This window comes from Diorhabda sublineata, chromosome 8, assembly GCF_026230105.1.
Source record: "Diorhabda sublineata isolate icDioSubl1.1 chromosome 8, icDioSubl1.1, whole genome shotgun sequence".
Classification (NCBI taxonomy): Eukaryota; Metazoa; Arthropoda; class Insecta; order Coleoptera; family Chrysomelidae; genus Diorhabda; species Diorhabda sublineata.
Window position 1 is genome coordinate 6873239 of NC_079481.1, and position 23548 is coordinate 6896786.

Consider the following 23548-nt stretch of genomic DNA (forward strand, 5'->3'; position numbering starts at 1 on the left):
GAAAGTACATCGTTGAAAATTACTTGTTCCATTTCAATATCTTCAAGTAATGCATTTTGATGAGTTGCATTAAAGAGTGAATTGATTAAAGCGCACGGTATACACGTGGACCACGAGAATTCATGATAGATCAAATCAAAAACAACGACGACGTGTTCCAAGTTGATTTATGACATTATAGAAATAGTGTCTAGAATATATGAAAATATTGACCTGACTTTTCAACCAGTTATGGTTTTCCAAAGCTCAAACCATCGTAAATATGTTTATATTTGTAATGGTGAAGATTATTTTTGTATAAAATTGAAAAATTTTATTCAAAATTCTTTCCTAACTTTTACAGTACTTTAAATATAAGAATAAACAGTTTATATTAATTTTTTCCACTCCCTTTCCGGCATGATTTGAAAAAGTTATTGAAAAATCGAATACCTCAAAGTAATTCATTTAAAATATGAAAAAACTACTTTCAGAATTTGTACTTGAGGACCCATTTTTTTGGACTGCTAAAGTAGCTCACATAGTGATCCAAATTTACCCTTATAAATTGACCAATCTTACGAATTGTCAAAATTACTTACCGTGAGATATTCAAATGCTTTTGCCGTAAGGTTTTGTGTAGTTTGTAAGCATATTTGTTTCATTTTAGACATTATTATTTCTAGATTTATTGCGAAATTGCTTCTTAAAAGTTACTACTAAAAAAAAGAAAATTTCCTCTTGAAAACAAGATTTTTTTACCACTATATATCTTTTGTCTAGACAAGCGGAAAATATGATCCAAAACATAAGAAAATTGGAAAATTGTGGAGCCGGATTCTGACTAAAACTCTTTCTATCTAGACGTTTGATGTCGATTCACATCAATCCATGTCGATTGACTTCCATTGGAGAAGATTGAGATCGATTATCGATTCATATTGATTCATGCCTTTCAATGTATATCGATTGATATCGATTAACATCAATTCATGTCATTTGAAGTCATTTTCCGTCTATATTCGTCAAGATTGAGATCGATTGTCGATTCATTTGATTCATGTCTTTCAATGTTTATCGATTGTTATCGATTAACATCAATTCATGTCATTTGAAGTCATTTTCCGTCTATATTCGTCAAGATTGAGATCGATTGTCGATTCATTTGATTCATGTCTTTCAATGTTTATCGATTGTTATCGATTAACATCAATTCATGTCATTTGAAGTCATTTTCCGTCTATATTCGTCAAGATTGAGATCGATTGTCGATTCATTTGATTCATGTCTTTCAATGTTTATCGGTTGTTATCGATTAACATCAATTCATGTCATTTGAAGTCATTTTCCGTCTATATTCGTCAAGATTGAGATCGATTGTCGATTCATTTGATTCATGTCTTTCAATGTTTATCGATTGTTATCGATTAACATCAATTCATGTCATTTGAAGTCATTTTCCGTCTATATTCGTCAAGATTGAGATCGATTGTCGATTCATTTGATTCATGTCTTTCAATGTATATCGATTGTTATCGATTAACATCAATTCATGTCAATTGAAGTCATTTTTTGTTTATATTCGTCAAGATTGAAATCGATTATCGATTCATATTGATTCATGTCTTTCAATGTATATCGATTGTTATCAATTAACATCAATTCATGTCATTTGAAGTCATTTTTTGTCTATATTCGTCAAGATTGAGATCGATTGTCGATTCATTTGCTTCATGTCTTTCAATATTTATCGATTCTTATCGATTAACATCAATTCATGTCATTTGAAGTCATTTTCCGTCTATATTCGTCAAGATTGAGATCGATTGTCGATTCATTTGATTCATGTCTTTCAATGTTTATCGATTGTTATCGATTAACATCAATTCATGTCATTTGAAGTCATTTTTTGTCTATATTCGTCAAGATTGAGATCGATTGTCGATTCATTTGATTCATGTCTTTCAATGTATATCGATTGTTATCGATTAACATCAATTCATGTCAATTGAAGTCATTTTTTGTTTATATTCGTCAAGATTGAGATCGATTATCGATTCATATTGATTCATGTCTTTCAATGTATATCGATTGTTATCAATTAACATCAATTCATGTCATTTGAAGTCATTTTTTGTCTATATTCGTCAAGATTGAGATCGATTGTCGATTCATTTGCTTCATGTCTTTCATTGTTTATCGATTCTTATCGATTAACATCAATTCATGTCATTTGAAGTCATTTTCCGTCTATATTCGTCAAGATTGAGATCGATTGTCGATTCATTTGATTCATGTCTTTCATTGTTTATCGATTCTTATCGATTAACATCAATTCATGTCATTTGAAGTCATTTTCCGTCTATATTCGTCAAGATTGAGATCGATTGTCGATTCATTTGATTCATGTCTTTCAATGTTTATCGATTGTTATCGATTAACATCAATTCATGTCATTTGAAGTCATTTTTTGTCTATATTCGTCAAGATTGAGATCGATTGTCGATTCATTTGATTCATGTCTTTCAATGTTTATCGATTGTTATCGATTAACATCAATTCATGTCATTTGAAGTCATTTTCCGTCTATATTCGTCAAGATTGAGATCGATTGTCGATTCATTTGATTCATGTCTTTCAATGTATATCGATTGTTATCGATTAACATCAATTCATGTCAATTGAAGTCATTTTTTGTTTATATTCGTCAAGATTGAGATCGATTATCGATTCATATTGATTCATGCCTTTCAATGTATATCGATTAACATCAATTCATGTCATTTGAAGTCATTTTTTGTCTATATTCGTCAAGATTGAGATCGATTGTCGATTCATTTGCTTCATGTCTTTCAATGTTTATCGATTGTTATCGATTAACATCAATTCATGTCATTTGAAGTCATTTTCCGTCTATATTCGTCAAGATTGAGATCGATTGTCGATTCTTATTGATTCATGTCTTTCAATGTTTATCGATTCTTATCGATTAACATCAATTCATGTCATTTGAAGTCATTTTTTGTCTATATTCGTCAAGATTGAGATCGATTGTCGATTCATTTGATTCATGTCTTTCAATGTTTATCGATTGTTATCGATTAACATCAATTCATGTCATTTGAAGTCATTTTTTGTCTATATTCGTCAAGATTGAGATCGATTGTCGATTCTTATTGATTCATGTCTTTCAATGTTTATCGATTCTTATCGATTAACATCAATTCATGTCATTTGAAGTCATTTTCCGTCTATATTCGTCAAGATTGAGATCGATTGTCGATTCATTTGATTCATGTCTTTCAATGTTTATCGATTGTTATCGATTAACATCAATTCATGTCATTTGAAGTCATTTTTTGTCTATATTCGTCAAGATTGAGATCGATTGTCGATTCATTTGATTCATGTCTTTCAATGTTTATCGATTGTTATCGATTAACATCAATTCATGTCATTTGAAGTCATTTTCCGTCTATATTCGTCAAGATTGAGATCGATTATCGATTCATATTGATTCATGCCTTTCAATGTATATCGATTGTTATCGATTAACATCAATTCATGTCATTTGAAGTCATTTTTTGTCTATATTCGTCAAGATTGAGATCGATTGTCGATTCATTTGCTTCATGTCTTTTAATGTTTATCGATTGTTATCGATTAACATCAATTCATGTCAGTTGAAGTCATTTTCCGTCTATATTCGTCAAGATTGAGATCGATTATCGATTCATATTGATTCATGCCTTTCAATGTATATCGATTGTTATCGATTAACATCAATTCATGTCATTTGAAGTCATTTTTTGTCTATATTCGTCAAGATTGAGATCGATTGTCGATTCATTTGCTTCATGTCTTTTAATGTTTATCGATTGTTATCGATTAACATCAATTCATGTCAGTTGAAGTCATTTTTTGTTTATATTCGTCAAGATTGAGATCGATTATCGATTCATATTGATTCATGCCTTTCAATGTATATCGATTGTTATCGATTAACATCAATTCATGTCATTTGAAGTCATTTTTCGTCTATATTCGTCAAGATTGAGATTGTCGATTCATATTTTTGTTTTCCAACCACTATAAACATATAAATTTTTTTGTTTTAGTTCATTTAGTACAACTTTTCCATAAAGCAAAATACTCGGAACAAATCCGATTACTGAGTGTCCACGCATTCTTGAGCTAATGTTGTCCAAGCTCCCTTCTGTCTTTCTCTATTAGTTTTACATCTTATTTTACTTAGTAGAGTTCAATTTAGTCTTCCATATTTGACCTAACCTAACCTAACCTAACTTAACCTAACCTAACCTAACCTAATCTTTGAAAATAGTGCATTTACCAAAAAATATCGAGAGATATGTAAAATATTAGTTTTAGATTTTTGTTTAAGACACACGAGTTGCATATTTTATCTCCTAGCTCAAATTTTGATGTTTGATTGTAATTTTTTCACGCATTAGTGCGTAAAGTATGTTTCTTTGGGCTATAACGCTGTTTATATTAAAGGTGTGAAGTTATTAATTCTCTTCGAATACATAAAAATAATAATTATTATTAATATCAGTAAAAAAATTATAAATGGAATGAGCGCGACTTGAACCTGGGACCATCCGCCTGTGAGCCTCGAACTCTAGCCACTTTTCTGATAATACATGAAATTAGGAATGATTTGAAAATTATTTTGATGATTGGAATATAATTTTGTTTATTTTTAATAAAAATATTTTGTTTCTAGAAAGTGGTCTTGGTGATTCTTCAAAGAAATGGTTTTACGTACGTTCTTGATTGTTTGTTTCCTATTCTACGGGGTAAGTAAAGAATAACTTTTAGCCATTTCAATGGGCGAAAATTATTTAACTTTTAACATATTTCAATAGAAGCGAAGCTCAATAAATTCCTTAATCAAGTTAAACCGAATTAAACATTACACATAAATTAATTGAAATTCGTTATTGTAGTCATTCATATTGATTGTACTGAATCAAGTGTTAATTATATTCACACTTAAATGAATGAAATTTGCCAACAAAAACCTTCATTAGAATACGTTTTCAGTTACTACATATTTGATTTTGAAAGGTTTCTAACTTCACGAAATGAAACTAATTCGATGTTCTTGTGTAGGCGGATAGATAATTGCATAATGGCGATAAAAAATCAGTATCGACGTTTCGTTTTTATTCAAAAACCTTCAGTGTAATGCTAGTAGTATTCAATCCATATGATTTACACTCTAAGCTAAATATTTATCATTCAATAATTACTGTCATTATGTTTAAGCATACTTCACTAACTTCGGAAAATAATATTCTTTATTTCCGTGAATCTAACGAAATAGTAGATGTGGCAAACTGCAGGAATATGCTATAGGGAAACGAAATTTGTTTTATCAAACAATAAAATCATAGACAGTATTGTTCAGGATAATAAATACAAAACGATCGCAATTGTTGATGTGAAAAATTTTATTTCATCAAAACAACGCTTCTGTGTATCGATGGAGAAAAATTTGTCAAATTAGCTTTAGATTTACCGCCTCATTTGTTATATTTATGTGATAAAGCTCCTTTGGCGGTTTTTTGATCAACTTTGTGAGAAAAGTTACATTATTAACAATTTTTTATAATAAAGTGACTTTTTTATTGTTATTTTCAATAAGCCTCGTATCAATTTTCTCACTGACGTTTTTACTAACTTAAATTTAGTTATTAGTCCCAGTCAATTAGCTCCACTCATTTCGAAAACCTCACTTTCAACTCTGACATTATAAATAACTATAATATATAATATAACAGATTCTGACAAGCTCAAAAATTGGCGTGAAATTTCCAGAATTTCAAATCACAATAGCTGAAACTAATTGCAATGCCGCTTGATTTGCCCCTCATCGAAATAACATTGCCCTGGCATATTAGTTCTCTTAAAAAGTGTAATAATTCACGTAGATAATTGCCGTTTAATTTGCCATTCACGAAAATTTAATTGCCGACTTAGGGGCTCGTTGGCATCTGTGGTTAAGCAGGGAAAAGTTATTTCTTACCATTAAATGATTCCGGACTTCATACATGGTTTTTTACCCGTTTTGCCCCTGATGCCAACCAGCCCCTAAGTCGGCAATTACATTTTCGTGAACGGCAAATCAAACGGCAATTATCTACGTGCTTTGTTATACTTATTATATAGGGGAAAGCAAGATTCGAGGGGATTCATCATTTGATATCTGCTGGTCGCTCGGAAAAGGTCACAGATAACCCAATCAACATAGTTCAAGAAAAGATTTCGCCAAGCAGAGTGTATGTATTCCAGAGACTTGCCAGTTAACTTAACTACCAATGTATCAAACCGCCCCCCTGCATATTAGTTCTCTTAATGAATGTAACAAAGCACGTAGATAATTGCCGTTTAATTTGCCGTTCACGAAAATATAATTGCCGACTTAGGGGCTCATTGGGATCTGGGGTAGTGCAGGGAAAAGTCATTTCTTACCTTTAAATGATTCCGGACTTCATACATGGTTTTTTGCCCGTTTTCCCAGGATGCCAACGAGCCCCTAAGTTGGCAATTACATTTTCGTGAACGGCAAATTAAACGGCAATTATCTACGTCCTTTTTTACACTTATTTTATGGAGTGTATGTGTTCCAGAGAGTTGCCAGCTAACTTAACTATCAATGTAGCGAACCACCCCCTTGCATATTAGTTCTCTTAATAAGTGTAATAAAGCACGTAGATAATTGCCGTTCACGAAAATATAATTACCGACTTAGGGGCTCGTTAACATCTGGGGAAAAGTAATTTCTTACCATTAAATCATTCCGGATTTATACATGGTTTTTTTCGCGTTTTGCCCTGGATACCAATGAGCCCCTAAATCGGCAATTATATTTTCGTGAACGGCAAATAAAACTGCAATTAACTAAGTAATTAGTTTTAGTTATTGTTAAAAGAGAATCTTGTTCGATCTGGAAATGATTAACGGCAAATTCTGGAAACTTATCGGCAAAAAACGGCAATTTTTGAGCTTGTCAAAATTAGTTTTTTCATAAATTGGTCCGCTAATTTGACAGATCTCGATTAATAGGAATATGAGGTCGTATCACATTCTCTTCTTGATGAATTGTATTCCAATTACTACACAAGAAGTATCTCGATTTCATTTTTTGAAAGATGTGAAAAATATTTTTACTTTCCACTATCACTTTTTGACATTATTATTCCCCTGTAGACTAATTTTAACAAGCTGAGCATCCACTTGAAAACACTATTATAGTTATGATCTAATCGCTACGAAAGTGAAACAGTCAAAATTATACGCTTGAAAGAGTATGAAAAGTATGTTACTAAAAGCACTTTCTGATGATAGCGAAAACCCACCTCAAACGATATTCCATTAATTTTCCTCGGAAAATAAAATAGAACAAAAGCTTTAACCTACATAATTCGTGATGCGATGATTACGTTAAAGACCGCTCAATAAAAAATTCTAATTTTGACATCATAAAACGTATCTGAAAATAGATAAACAATGATCCAGATCGGATGTATCAATTGGTTTTTAATTATTGATAGAATGTAGAGCATCGGCCCTCGAGGGGGCCCGGTTCTTAACGGTTCCTTGCCCGGTCGCTTCTGGCGGAAGCTGACCCACACACGTGGTTTAAAATGTAAACAAATCGTAAGATAAATGACTAATTTAAAAAAAAATTATTAAAAATTTCCTGCATTCCAAAAAGTGCTATACATCGCATATTAATGAGAATTTGGATTTGGGAAAGCTGTGCGCAAAATGAATGGAGCGTTTGCTCACAATGGAACAAAAACAGCATCGTGAAGATGTTTCCATCGAGTGTTTGGACTGAAGAAAGAGAACCGGCTCCAAAGAAGACAAAGAACGATCCACCTGCAGGTAAAGCCATGGCTTAAATTGTTTTGGATGCGCGTGAAATAATTTCCATCGACTTGGAAAAGGAAAAACTATCCCTGGCAAGTACTATGCGAAATTACCGCAAACTTTGAGCGAAGAAATTAAATAAAACAGCACCCTATTCGCCAGATTTAGTCTACGGACTATTTTCTGTTCCTGGACTTAAAGACATTGAGGAGCTTGACGATTCTTTTTATAAAACTTATTGAACATCCCCTATACGCATCTGCTTTGTGTAGATTCTTAAGAGAGACACCCTGTATAATAAAAAACAAAATGTATATATTCTAGTAAGAAAATTATGACAATAACTTATATGCATAACGATTGTTTTCAATGCAGTCATTTAGGATGAGAATGTGGGTCGTTGCATATAGTTTTTAAGAAAAAAAATTTGCCTGCATTTACAACAAAAACCGCAGTCACGTTAATAATGAGAATATACCAATTACCGGCACTCAATTTTCCCACAACGATTTACTGAAAACGTTGTCATTATAATTCCTAATCGAATAATATTGATATTGTACATAAAAGGAATCGAACAAAACATTCTACTTTCTACAGGAATTGTCTAAAATATGGGATGTCTCGAAATTATAGGACAAAAAGTCGATAATTAAAATTTAGTCATCAATGTTAATAAACGTAGTATTTGTTATTTTATCCTGACTACGTTCGTGAGCAAAAAAATCGACTCGCTTGAGTAGTATGAGCTTCAAGAAAAAGACAATTCCGTATTCAGTTTTTTTGCCAGTGACTCGCGATTACAAAAACGTCGATTTTTTTGTCCACTAGTGTTTTTTGGATTGAACACAATCTACTTTACACATATCCTAAGAACAAATGCAAACTTGTTATTCAGTGGATACAACATGGCGGATTTTCGATGCCAGCGCCCTCGATTGTACTAATTTACAACACAGATTATCTACTGTATTCTATATAATTCATTTCCACCCAGTTCCGATCTGGCAGTTTTCTAAATTCACGATTAAAAAAAATATCTTAGAACTGGGACGCGATTGTCAAGTTGCAGAACTGAATTTTGTGTTGTTACCGAAATTTACATACAAGCTAACCTTCTTTTTGGTATGTTTTATGATAATTTATCCTGAATTTTACATATTTATATTAAATCAACAATTAAAACCCTAGTAAACTGTAACCGACGAATATTCATGTGGAAAATGGAGCTTATAGATCTCTCTGAAGCATTTGACGGGGTGAGTTTAAGGTACGTATTAGATGGTAGAATAGAACGCTAGTGAAGGTGTCTTGGTTAATGAAAAACTTGTCAACAATTCACGCTATACTCAAAAGATACAGAATCTTTGAAGACTAAATAACTAAAGAACAAAATGTACCAGAGGGATAAATCACGGTTAATGATGTATTAAGAGGTGGATAACTAACAAATGCCGTCGACCGTAACGGACTATACAGGGTGTCCCACGACGAGTTAAAACTATCTGAATATAGTTCTACCGGAAATCGACTGTAACTTTTTTTATTTTAAATGGAACATCCTGTATATTATTACATTTTTGAAATCTACGTGATAATTTAGTAAACATTGTCAAAAAACTTTTGTCGAAAAATGCGTACTTTTTGAGTTATTAGTTTTTTTGTAAAATATTTGACCGTTACAGACCCTTACAAATTATTTTTTTAGGAGTAAACCCTTAAAGATATGAAAATGGTTTGTATTCGATTTCTTTTAGCAAGACTAGACGTATTTGAATCTATGATGAAAAATTTTTCATTTTATACAGGGTGTGTATAAAAAGTGTTCAAAGTTTAACTTCATAAATATTAAATTTCTTTTGTTTTTCAAATAGAACCACCGGATTTTTTCTATTTTAATGCATTCAGTGGTAAGAAATAAGGTAAGTTTATGAATATTTTCCTATACCTAAATCTCACCGTTATCCAGATATTAATAATTGCAATTAATAATGCAGGTTAATAATTGGTTCTATTTAAAAAAATTTAAAAAAAAATTTGATATTTATGAAGTTGAACTTTTTATACATACCCTGTATAAAATAAAAAAAATTTGATTATATATTTATATACGTCTGATCTTGCTAAATGCAACCCAATAGAAACCATTTTTATATCTTTCAGGGTGACTTCGCAAAAAATAATTTATAAGGTTCTGCATTGGTCAAATTTTTTACAAAAAAATTAATAACTCAAAAATTGTGCATTTTTCGAAAAAACTTTTCAGACAAAAGTATACTAAAATTTTACGTAGATTTCGAAAATGTATTAGTATACAGGGTGTTCTATTTAAAATAACAAAGTTCCAGGTTCTAGTAGAACCGGCCATCTTTGAAAATATTTTAATTAAAAACATCGTATCCGAAAACCCAATCGTGGAAATTTTAATTATTTTACTATAAATATTTTGCCGTATACAGATAGTCTTAACTCGTAGTGGGACACCCTATGTAACACTAACAGAAATAAATTGAAATATGGATTTGAAAAACTGATTTTTTTTTCAAAAATTCACCCAATTAAGTTGTCCTTTATATACAATAATCGAATTGTTCAACAAGCTTCAGTTTATTTCTTCAAATAAGAAGGAATATTTGAAATTTGAAGCGTTTTTTATCAAAAATGCTTGAAGTCCGGTTCTGTTTAACCGATATGATTGTTCTTTCGTTTGAGTTATGGAGTGATGGACCCAAATTTCATCCATGGTTATGAAACGGAGCGAAATTTTTGTGAAACGTTGCCAAACACTCGAAGGAAACATCTTCAGTCTCGTCGAAACTTTGCTACTTAACAGTAGAATCTATTTCACTATTGATGGCTGTCAAACAAATACCAAACAACGTGGCGTTTTCCAACTTGAAACATATGCTGGACATATTATGGACTTTCTAATACTTTTGTATTTTTCAATTAACTACCCTAATTTTTAGGTCAGGCCTGGTACTTCTGGGAACTCAATTTTTTTCGATTTTTACAAAAACAGTAACTTTAACAAATATAATAAGTAGTACTCCCACAAATTTCTTTTTGATTTGGTTCACAATTCAAGAAATTTAAAATAAAATCGTTTCTAGAAAATATGTTTTGACTTAAAATTCATTTTTTACGTATCAATGTTACATTGAACTGATTTAACATATTTTTACTAGATTTCGTATGCATTATTGTCTGTGTTTGATCAATATTTCAATAGATCAAAAGTTTTTCTTCAACAAACTGACGGAAACAATAATCGGCCATTTTCATCAAAACGACCGTCTAAAAACGTAATTTGAAATGGCTTCGGGAGGCACGATATTAAATTTATCTGGGTTTCTGTATTTGATTGAACTTCATAGTATAAAGTAGGATCAATGTTTATGACATAAAGGCAATGCCAATAATATTTATTTTAGTTTTTATACAAAATTTGTGAACAAAAAATGTAAGCATATTATTATTTTATAATTTTTTTACTTAAAAAAATGTCATATCTAATATCTAGTATCTATTGTTTCAGCTAACTGCCTTTGCCGAAGAAGTTGAGGTAGTGGAAGCTGTTCAAGGTTCAGAGGAAGTTAAGGAACTTAACCAAAACGAACAGGAGCCCAATCCCGATCAACTAGCTTTAGAATCTTTAGAAGAAAAATCCGATCCACCGCAAAAATTAGCTTACAATAGCGGACCACCACCTCGGAATCCGAACCAACCTTCAAGAAACAACGGTGGACATTTCAGTAACCACAAACCCTTCCCCGGACAAAAAAACAACAACAACCCGTTCGATAACAAGATAAATTACAATGGACCACCGCCTCCATTACCACCGAAGCAAGCCATGGACAAATACGGTACCGAAGGTGGAGATATTTGGCCGGCGCCGGTACCGGATATGCCTAAAATATTATCGTTAGACGTGAAATGTGAGAAGAATTTGATGAAAGTTTATATAGGGTTCGATAAACCTTTCTACGGTATAGTTTTTAGTAAAGGTCATTACAGTAACGTGCATTGCGTTCATTTACCAGCTGGTTTGGGAAGAACTTCGGCCCATTTCGAAATTGGAATTCACGCTTGCGGTACTTCTGGTAACACCGAAAATGGTTTGTACGGTTATGGAGCAGAATCTGGTTCGGGAACGTACTTCGAGAACATCATCGTTATACAATACGATCCTCAGGTACAAGAAGTTTGGGATCAAGCGAGGAAATTGAGGTGTACTTGGCACGATAACTACGAAAAATCCGTTACTTTCCGACCTTTCCCCGTGGATATGTTGGACGTAGTTAGAACTGACTTCGCTGGTGATAATGTTGGTTGTTGGATGCAAATTCAAGTCGGAAAGGGTCCGTGGGCATCCGAAGTTTCGGGTCTAGTTAAAATCGGACAAACAATGACCATGGTATTAGCCATAAAAGACGACGATAATAAATTCGATATGTTGGTAAGAAATTGCATGGCTCACGATGGAAAGCGAGCACCAATTCAGTTAGTTGATCAAAGAGGTTGCGTCACGAGACCAAAATTAATGTCCAGATTTACAAAAATCAAAAATTTCGGTACAAGTGCTTCGGTATTATCGTACGCTCATTTCCAAGCATTCAAATTTCCTGATTCTATGGAAGTTCACTTCCAATGTACCATTCAAATCTGCAGATATCAATGTCCGAACCAATGTTCAGATTCTTCTGGACAACATCTTCATGGTTTACTCGATTTATTGCACGGTCCTGCAGATACTAGCTACGGAGCACCACCTCCTCTTCCAATCGAAGCTTACCTACACCCGGGAAGACCTAGAGATGAAAGAAGATCTAAGAGAGCTGTTGCAACTGATCCGGAAAAAGAAGTTGGAGTCAATAGGATTATTAGAGTAGTTTCTACTGGGGATTTAACCTTCTCTTTAGATGAGAATACTAATACCACCACCCCACCAACTATGGTATTTCCTGCTAAAGAAGAACTTACCAACGGCGGTCTTATTTGTATGACGACGCCTGGTTTCGCGGCAACTCTTGTTATTTTATTAGCCATTTTAGTAATATCTTGTCTCATGTCGGCATTTTTGTGTGTAAAATTGAGACCTTTTACCGGGAATAAGCTAGCGGGAGTCATGGGATACGCTAATTCACAAAAAGGGAAATCTCGAAGTTGTTTTTATTCATAATTATAAGTAAGGTTCAAAATTTTATTCAAACAGCTACATGCCTGGTCGTATTAAATGAAATTATTTAGCATATAAGATGTTAATTAGGTTTTCAATTATGTTCCGTGGAGAAAATTGTCCATATAATATACGTAGATACACAGAAAATACTAGTAATAAATAAGACTGTTGATATTTCATAATATCGAACTGATTCATAAGTTTTGTTTGTGGTTATGATTCCGAATCAGTTTAACGCATGCGCACTATTGAAATTATTGTTCATCATAGATCGATGGTTTTACCCTCCGCGAACGACAGTGTCGAAAGTGCGCACGCGATTTGTCACTCTCGATATAAACAATTTATTGGATCATAATACGATCAGGCATAGTATCCAATTTAATCCAAATTATACTTTAGGTTACCTCTAAGTATAAACGAACATTTAAAATAAAATTTTGTAAATATAACAAAAATTTATGTATCGATCTGATTTTTGGTTATATTTATAATCATTTTGTATAGATTATTTATTTATTTTATTCTATTTATTTATATAAACAAAATATAACTCGAGACGTACCTGTAATACAGATTGTTGAATAATTTGCGGACAATGACATTTCACTTCGTTTTAATGAGAAATAACAAAAACATTAATTTGAGAAAAAAAATCAACACATCGTAAGACTTTAAAAACTATTTCCACTTGAAAACAGTATCTAAAAGAATCCCTCGCAGCGAGCGACATCTATGCAACTAAATTGAATTTTTTATGGAGCCGTATATGATTTTTCCCTTGTATAGCTCATTTTCAAGCATTTGACGACAGTTTTTCGTCATGGTATACCACCCGCGCAATCTTTTGGAATATCCTGACAACAGTAAAAAGTTCAATGATCACTGGATCACTTACTCAATCCTAAGCCTTTCTAAGAGGTTCTACAAACGATGTAGCACTAATTCCATTATTTAATATCCATTAATTTCCTTCATATGCCATTCCATTCAATATTTATTATCGTAGCTTCTTCATTCCATGTTTTACTTGGTCTTGGACCAGTTTGTCTTCTTCATTTCTTTTATCAAACCTTTTATGAACCAAACCATCTTAGCTAAGCTTAGCTATTTCATTCGCTTCGTCTTTCTTTGCCATGAAGGTAATTTCAAGTTTTTCTTCTACCCCTTTTACTTCCTTTATTTCATCTTCTATTCTTCCATCTTCATTTTTTGAGCCTAGGTATTTAAAGCAATTGTTTCATTCATGTACGAAGTTTTAAGCAATCTAGCTACGATATAGAACCATTATTTCGTATCAATTATTTATTCCATTCCATCCAATACTTCTTATCTTGGCTTCTTCATTCCATGTTTCTCTTGGTCTTGGACCAGTTTGTCTTCTTCATTTCTTCTATCATGTCCAAACCATCTTAGCTAAGCTTAACTATTTCATTCGCTTTGTCTTTCTTTGCCAGGTAGCTAATTTCAAGTCTTTCTTCTACCCCTTTTATCTCCTTTATTTCATCTTCTATTCTTCCATCTTCATTTTTAGAGCCTAGGTGTTTAAAGAAATTGTTTCATTCATGTACGAAGTTCTAAGGAATCTAGCTACGATATAGAACCATTTTTTCATTATTTCGTATCAATTATTTATTCCATTCCATCCAATACTTCTTATCGTAGCTTCTTCATTCCATGTTTTTCTTGGCATTAGACCAGTTTGTCTTCTTCCATTATTTTATCATATCCAAATTATCTTAGATGCGCTTTTTCTAATTTAAATTCTATCAGATTTATTTTGCGATTTTTTCTGTCTGTATTTTTCTCTCTAATTCGTTTTTTGCTTCTATCATCTTTAGATATCTAATGTTCATTTTCTGTATCTCAATTTCTTTATCTTTGCGTTGTGGTTCGTGTTTTTGTACGAAAATGGGGATTCTGTTTTATTCGCTATGTCTTTCTTTACCAGGAAAGTAATTTCAAGTCTTCTTCTACACCTATTATCTCCTTTATTTCATCTTCTATTCCTTCATCTTCATTTTTTGCACCTAGATATTTGAAGCATTCCTTCCATTCATGTACTTTTGTTTAAAATAATTATCTTTGTTTTGATCTTATTTATGTTTTGCTTTTATTATTTCTTATGTAATTGTTTTTAATGCTGTCTGGCTATCTATTGGGATTCGACCCTTTAAGAACCTGGCAACCTTCTCCATAGCTAGATCTGTTTCATGGTCTACATCATCTGGACAGTATCCTGACTTTCCAGTATATCTTAAATGTATTATTGAAAATTAACTTTGCCAATAATAGAAATCATTTCTTACTTTGGATCATCATAACATCATCCACAACTGTGTATACATATAGTGAAGCTAATAAAATGAATGGATGAGTTTATGGGAAGGCATTTATACTGAACACTATATTATTGATGATTTTCGTGCTTTTTGAAACAAAATTTATTTTGGAAAAATGTAAATTCTGCAAGAAAGAAAAGCGTAGAAGCTTCAGTAACGAATTCTAAATATGTTTATATACATCTTGAGAATGCTTTTCAAGTCTAGAAAAATATTTCTTTCATAGTGGTTTATAATCAAAATTGTATGTATATCTCTATTTTTTTTTATCACTGAACGATACTTTTGTTTATGTATGAGTAAAAAGAAATGTAATTGCTTCATGTTCCATGAAATAAAATCTGAATGCTTGATATCTTGACCGCAAATTCTTGTCGATATATAAAAGCAGATTATAAAGGTCATTCTGCTGTTTTGTAGGACATATTGTTCAAATAAATTATATAATTAACTTCACTTTTGTTTTATTTGATATATCGAATTGGAATAGATCATTTAATACCATTTAAACTAGGATGGTTTTTGCATTTGCCTCTGGACTACACAATCGTGTTATACGCGCTCTTTCCATTACCTACATTATTATCCCGACGGTGTAAACAGTGAGAAACTCAGTCTACGTTGGGAAGAGTAAACAGCTCTAGGAAGATTTTAACTTAATAACAATATACTATAATAGAGTACGTGCAGTAAGTTAATTTTTAGCTACATTTGTGAGTTTGTTTATTTGTAACTCGCCTTTATGGCTTATTACTGTTAGTATATCCCACCATTTAATTGCGGACTAAAGCGTCAACCTCCGGATTCGCCGGTCGTGGGTTCAAATCCTGTTCACGCGTTTAAAAAAATTATTTTTTCGGCTGGATGATGATAAAGCTTAGAAAATCATAGGAAACAGCGATTTAGTGCATTGATTTAAACTGTTTATAACTTCTAAACAGCTGAAGGAAAAAGATGGATTTTTCCCTAATATGATTTTTCATCGATACGTCATCAAGAGGCATAATGAAAATATGTCAAAGAATAGATAAATAATGTCAAAAATTATTATTGATATCAAATTGAGTGTGAATTTGACCACCAAATCGGTCAGTAAAATTTGATATTGAGGTCTGGTTTTGATCGGACACCCTCGTATATCAACCATTTATGTCCAAGGTCGCCTAGACATACAGCTTCTTCATCTACAATATTTTTAAAGAAGTTATTGGAAGTTCTATATATTTATAAATACACTTATTCACCCTAATAGTTTAAATAAACAAAAATTTCAACACATTCCTAATAAACGATCCTTGTGCGATTACATTGATAATATTGAGCACATAGAGTCACACGTGGCTTCCTTCTCTGTTTCTAGGGGCTTAATTACAAATAGGCCAAGCTACAAGAAATTTATTATGGATTGAAAAGAAAACGACTACGATTAAACAAATTCAAAAAACATTTATTTAACATGCTGATTATTCAGATGAGATACGTTCAACGAATAGTTTATTATATTGAAATTTATTCAAATTCCAATTCATTCAAATTCAAATTCCTCAAATTCAGATTTATTCAAATTCATATTCCTCAAATTCTTGTCAAATATCTAAAATCAAGAAAATCAAAAATGTCTTTCTTAGACATTTGTCAAGAATAATTTGAATAAAATGGAAAAAAATTGAATAAATAAATAAACGACTACGATTAAACAAATTCAATAAACATTTATTTAACATCCTGATTATTCAGAACCAATTAGATTTTTTCAACGAATAATTTATTATATTGAAATTTATTCAAAATCAAATTTATTAAAATTCAAATTTATTCAAATTCCAATTCATTCAAATTCAAATTTATTCAAATTCATTTTCATTCAAATTCAAATTTCTCAAATTCTTGTCAAATATCTAAGACATTTTTGAGGTAATTCAAAAATGTCTTTCTTAGACATTTGTCAAGAATAATTTGAATAAAATGAAAAAAATTGAATAAATAAATAAACGACAACGATTAAACAAATTCAATAAACATTTATTTATCATCCTGATTATTCAGAACCAATTAGATTTTTTCAACGAATAATTTATTATATTGAAATTTATTCAAAATCAAATTTATTAAAATTCAAATTTATTCAAATTCCAATTCATTCAAATTCAAATTTATTCAAATTCATTTTCATTCAAATTCAAATTTCTCAAATTCTTGTCAAATATCTAAGACATTTTTGAGGTAATTCAAAAATGTCTTTCTTAGACATTTGTCAAGAATAATTTGAATAAAATGGAAAAAAATTGAATAAATAAATAAACGACTACGATTAAACAAATTCAATAAACATTTATTTAACATCCTGATTATTCAGAACCAATTAGATTTTTTCAACGAATAATTTATTATATTGAAATTTATTCAAAATCAAATTTATTAAAATTCAAATTTATTCAAATTCCAATTCATTCAAATTCAAATTTATTCAAATTCATTTTCATTCAAATTCAAATTTCTCAAATTCTTGTCAAATATCTAAGACATTTTTGAGGTAATTCAAAAATGTCTTTCTTAGACATTTGTCAAGAATAATTTGAATAAAATGGAAAAAAATTGAATAAATAAATAAACGACTACGATTAAACAAATTCAATAAACATTTATTTAACATCCTGATTATTCAGAACCAATTAGATTTTTTCAACGAATAATTTATTATATTGAAATTTATTCAAATTCATTAAAATTCAAATTTATTCAAATTATTTTTGTCAAATGTCTAAGGCATTTTTGAGGTAATTCTAAAATGTCTTTCCTAGACATTTGACAAGAATAATTTGAATAAATTTGGAGAAATTTAATTAAATTTGGATAAATTCAAATAATTTTGAATAAATTTGAAAAAACTTGAATAAATTTGAATGAATTTGAATAAATTCAAGTGAATTTGGATAAATCTGAATAAACTGAGTAATTCTGAATAAATTTAATTAGCGTTTCTTTCTATTATTTCCAATAAGCACGAAATGGCGGTAAATGTAGTTTTTCTAGGTGGGTCTCTTGTGTAGGTTGCTTTTCAAGCCATACAGATGTGTTGATAGTTGCATCTCGATTTTGTAAGTTTGCGACTGCGCGCTTACTTAGTTCGTCCGCTAGCTCAATATTTCATCTCATAAAAAGGACAAAAAAAGCAATTTATGCATCCCGACGAATCTAATAGTCTGGGAATGGTAAATAATCCGATGGGGTTAAATCTGGCGGATAAGATACATGAGGGTAGCAATTCATTAATTTTAATCATTTGTGAGCAGGTGCATTTTCTTTCATCTTACGTAAATGCGGCCGTTTTTTCTCTGTTCAAATTTTTCAAATATTATGCAATGTAACGCACTTTTTGAAATGCCTGCTATGTCAGGTAGCTCGCGCACTTTCAGTATTACTTTCTGGATTATCTTCAGCATTTCTGGAGTCTTTACCTCATTTGGTCGATCGCTTAGATCCTGGTCCTGGTGGTTTAGGAATGAAAACAATTTTGAGGGCAACGACAGGGTAAAAACAGACCAAAATGTTGAAACTGAAGAAAACATTAAAACGATGTTCATAGCAAATTAAAAAGAACAACTGAAAAACAAGTTTTAGCAAAACAAAGATAAAATATCTATAAAGAACTGAAAATAATTTGGTATAAACATTCAGCTTCAGTTCCTTCGAAATAAATGTTTATTGTCTAATAATAATAATGTTAATGTTGTCCAAAACTTGTTGTTACAGAAATAAACATTTTGTAGTGTGATGTACTGCATCAAAGTTAAATATATTTATTCAAAAATCATGTTTTATAATTCTGACATGTAAAATGTCTGTTGCTTGGCCTAAAACCGTATGAAACTTACCACATATCGAATTAGCGAGGGTTGGTAGTTCATTGAAGTTAAAAGGATTTAATCAAATCTCGAACGCACTAAATATGTATTTACTCATGTGAAAAAGTATTTATCTCGAATTACTCAAGTACACGAGATTACATATATATTACGATGTGCAACCAAAATTAGAAAACATCATCATGATCTTTTTTTGCCTCAAAATAAGCTTCAGTTTCAGCAATTGCTTCTTCATTTGAGCTGAATTTGATACCGACGAGAATTTTTCTGAGATCAGCGAATAGCCAGTAATCACTGGGGGCTAAATCTGGACTATACGTTAGATGAGGAAGCAATTCGTTCAATTTAACCGTCGATGTGAATTGGTGCATTGTGTTGGCGAAACCGTGGTTTTTTTCTTCGACATATGAAGCCGTTTTTCCTTGATTTTTGCACTCAAATAATCCAAAAACTCCATGTAGTATTTGCTACTGATTCTACCTTTTGGAGATAGTCGATGAACCTTCCCAGATGTCTGTTATGCCTTTGGACGTGATTCACCGGCTACAGTTCACTCAGTGGATGCTCGTTTTGATTCCTTAGTGAAGTGATAGATACATGTTTCATCTATTATCACATATCGATGCAAAAAACCTGTTTTACATAACCAAACATTGCTTTGAATCATCACAACGTTGTTGTTTTTGATCGACTGTAAGTAAACGCGGTACCCACTTTGAAAAAAGCTTTTTCGTAGTCAAATGTAGATCCATAATTGTAAATGCACTGCCTTCTGATATCTCTATGGTCTCAGACATATGACGCAATATCAATTTACGATAAGATATACCGAATTTGTGGACTTGTTGATGTTTTCTGGAGTAACCACCTCAACTGGACAATCAGAACGTTCACGATCATCGTTTAAATTCAGCAAACGAAAACAAATGATTCTTTTCGATGGAGCAGAGTCCGGATAACATTTTTAAAGCCATTGCTGATCTTGTACAATATTTGTTTCATCAAGAAGCAATGATAAATTAACATAAGAAATTATTTTAAAAATTACAAAAGTAGCTTCATTTAAATTAGCTGTCACTTTTGTTTGACTAATCGAAATGTCATGAAATTTCACACGTAGTATATTGAAAGTTGGTACTACATAAACGTCATATGGATTTGTCAATGGAAGCGCCATCTGTGTGTTAGTCACACGATTTAATGAGTGATGTAATATATCGGAATTTGACTCTGATGTATGGAAAATGGTATTGAACACATAAAGGAAGGAAATGAGATTTTACTGAACGTCAATAATTATAAATATTGATGATTCCAGCTTCGAAAAGTTCCCTTTTTAGATTTATTTCAATATAAAAAGTCTATTACAACCAAAGAACGCACAATCCTTTGTTATTTTAGTCTTTTACATCCACAAATAACTTGAGCATTGTAATCAATAATCTTATTTACAATTCCTCCGGATATAATTTCAGCTATAAGGTAATCAAAGTATATCACGGATCTGTTATTAATATAATTTTAGAGATATTTTCTAGGTTAAGTAAGGTTATGTTTTCTTTTGTTTACTAATTCATTTAAAAAAGTTTACATCACTTAGACTAAGCTTATTAGTTTGCTCTACTTGTAAATTAGCTTTGAAATTGAACCATTCACAATACATGAGAAACGTAATTGATTTACATAACGAAGATAAAGTAAAAGCCATTTCAAAGCTTTCGATCCAATTACTATTTACTTTAACGTTGTAAAGTAACACTTTGACTATGTCAACAAGTTACATCGATTTTTATATTTATTCGAATTGCGAATGACGATTTCTACAGGTTAAACGGAGTCAATTTATACAAGGAAACTAAAATTAATTGTTTTGAAAAAACTGATGCACTCAACTTAGAATCATTGAACCAGGCACGTATACTACAGCTTTTCAAATCTCGCAGCTTTAATAAATGATATTATTTGAGACGACCTCGGGGAAATTAATTCCCAATTCGACTCGAATAACCGGCAAGCATGTTATCTCGATGCATACTACAGAACTAATATATGATCTAATTTTGTTTACTTTCAAACTACAGGGACAGTTGGATTTTATCAACTTCACTGGTGTTCAAGTCCAACAGGAGCTCAGAAAAACGCAAGGAGTGGCTGTGAGTGGCTGGACAGTCAGAAAAAGACTTAAGGAATCTAATCTTGAACCCAAAAAGATCAGCTACCAGCAGACAATGGGTCGAAAACAGAGTATGATTAGTCTGTAGAAGACCTGGAGCGTTTTGAGGAGAATCAGCTCCCAATTAACCCCAGCCCATCGAGCATCCATGCCAGAGAAAACGTTAATAGGATTGACAAATGATGAGTCGTAAACAGAGTGTGACTAGTCTGTAGAAGACCTGGAGCATTTTGAGGAGAATCAGCTCCCAATTAACCCCAGCCCATCCAGCATCCATGCCAGAGAAAACGTTAATAGGATTGAAAAACGATAAGTCGAAAACAGAGTGTGACTAGTCTGTAGAAGACCTGGAGCGTTTTGAGGAGAATCAGCTCCCAATTAACCCCAGCCCATCGAGCATCCATGCCAGAGAAAACGTTAATAGGATTGACAAACAATGAGTCGAAAACAGAGTGTGATTAGTCTGTAGAAGACCTGGAGCGTTTTGAGGAGAATCAGCTCCCAATTAACCCCAGCCCATCGAGCATCCATGCCAGAGAAAACGTTAATAGGATTGACAAACAATGAGTCGAAAACAGAGTGTGATTAGTCTGTAGAAGACCTGGAGCATTTTGAGGAGAATCAGCTCCCAATTAACCCCAGCCCATCGAGCATCCTTGCCAGAGAAAACGTTAATAGGATTGACAAACGATGAGTCGAAAACAGACTGTGATTAGTCTGTAGAAGACCTGGAGCGTTTTGAGGAGAACCAGCTCCCAATTAACCCCAGCCCATCCAGCATCCATGCCAGAGAAAACGTTAATAGGATTGACAAACGATGAGTCGAAAACAGAGTGTGACTAGTCTGTAGAAGACCTGGAGCGTTTTGAGGAAAACCAGCTCCCAATTAACCCCAGCCCATCGTGCATCCATGCCAGAGAAAACGTTAATAGGATTGACAAACAATGAGTCGAAAACAGAGTGTAACTAGTCTGTAGAAGACCTGGAGCGTTTTGAGGAGAATCAGCTCCCAATTAACCCCAGCCCATCGAGCATCCATGCCAGAGAAAACGTTAATAGGATTGACAAACAATGAGTCGACAACAGACTGTGATTAGTCTGTAGAAGACCTGGAGCGTTTTGAGGAGAATCAGCTCCCAATTAACCCCAGCCCATCCAGCATCCATGCCAGAGAAAACGTTAATAGGATTGAAAAACGATAAGTCGAAAACAGAGTGTGACTAGTCTGTAGAAGACCTGGAGCGTTTTGAGGAGAATCAGCTCCCAATTAACCCCAGCCCATCGAGCATCCATGCCAGAGAAAACGTTAATAGGATTGACAAACAATGAGTCGACAACAGACTGTGATTAGTCTGTAGAAGACCTGGAGCGTTTTGAGGAGAATCAGCTCCCAATTAACCCCAGCCCATCGTGCATCCATGCCAGAGAAAACGTTAATAGGATTGACAAACAATGAGTCGAAAACAGAGTGTAACTAGTCTGTAGAAGACCTGGAGCGTTTTGAGGAGAATCAGCTCCCAATTAACCCCAGCCCATCGAGCATCCATGCCAGAGAAAACGTTAATAGGATTGACAAACAATGAGTCGACAACAGACTGTGATTAGTCTGTAGAAGACCTGGAGCGTTTTGAGGAGAATCAGCTCCCAATTAACCCCAGCCCATCGAGCATCCATGCCAGAGAAAACGTTAATAGGATTGACAAATGATGAGTCGTAAACAGAGTGTGACTAGTCTGTAGAAGACCTGGAGCATTTTGAGGAGAATCAGCTCCCAATTAACCCCAGCCCATCCAGCATCCATGCCAGAGAAAACGTTAATAGGATTGAAAAACGATAAGTCGAAAACAGAGTGTGACTAGTCTGTAGAAGACCTGGAGCGTTTTGAGGAGAATCAGCTCCCAATTAACCCCAGCCCATCGAGCATCCATGCCAGAGAAAACGTTAATAGGATTGACAAACAATGAGTCGAAAACAGAGTGTGATTAGTCTGTAGAAGACCTGGAGCGTTTTGAGGAGAATCAGCTCCCAATTAACCCCAGCCCATCGAGCATCCATGCCAGAGAAAACGTTAATAGGATTGACAAACAATGAGTCGAAAACA

The 23548-nt window shown here is 32.6% G+C and overlaps 1 protein-coding gene across 1 annotated transcript in view; it reads left to right on the top strand.

Annotated features, from left to right (window-relative positions):
- Positions 1-13066, top strand: part of LOC130447866 (uncharacterized) — a 33011-nt gene extending 19945 nt beyond the window's left edge. Inside the window, exon 3 of the mRNA XM_056784903.1 lies at positions 11420-13066. Within this exon, the coding sequence (XP_056640881.1) occupies positions 11420-13066 (1647 nt within the window). The remainder of the gene's footprint in view (positions 1-11419) is intronic.
- The last annotated feature ends 10482 nt before the right edge of the window (positions 13067-23548 follow it).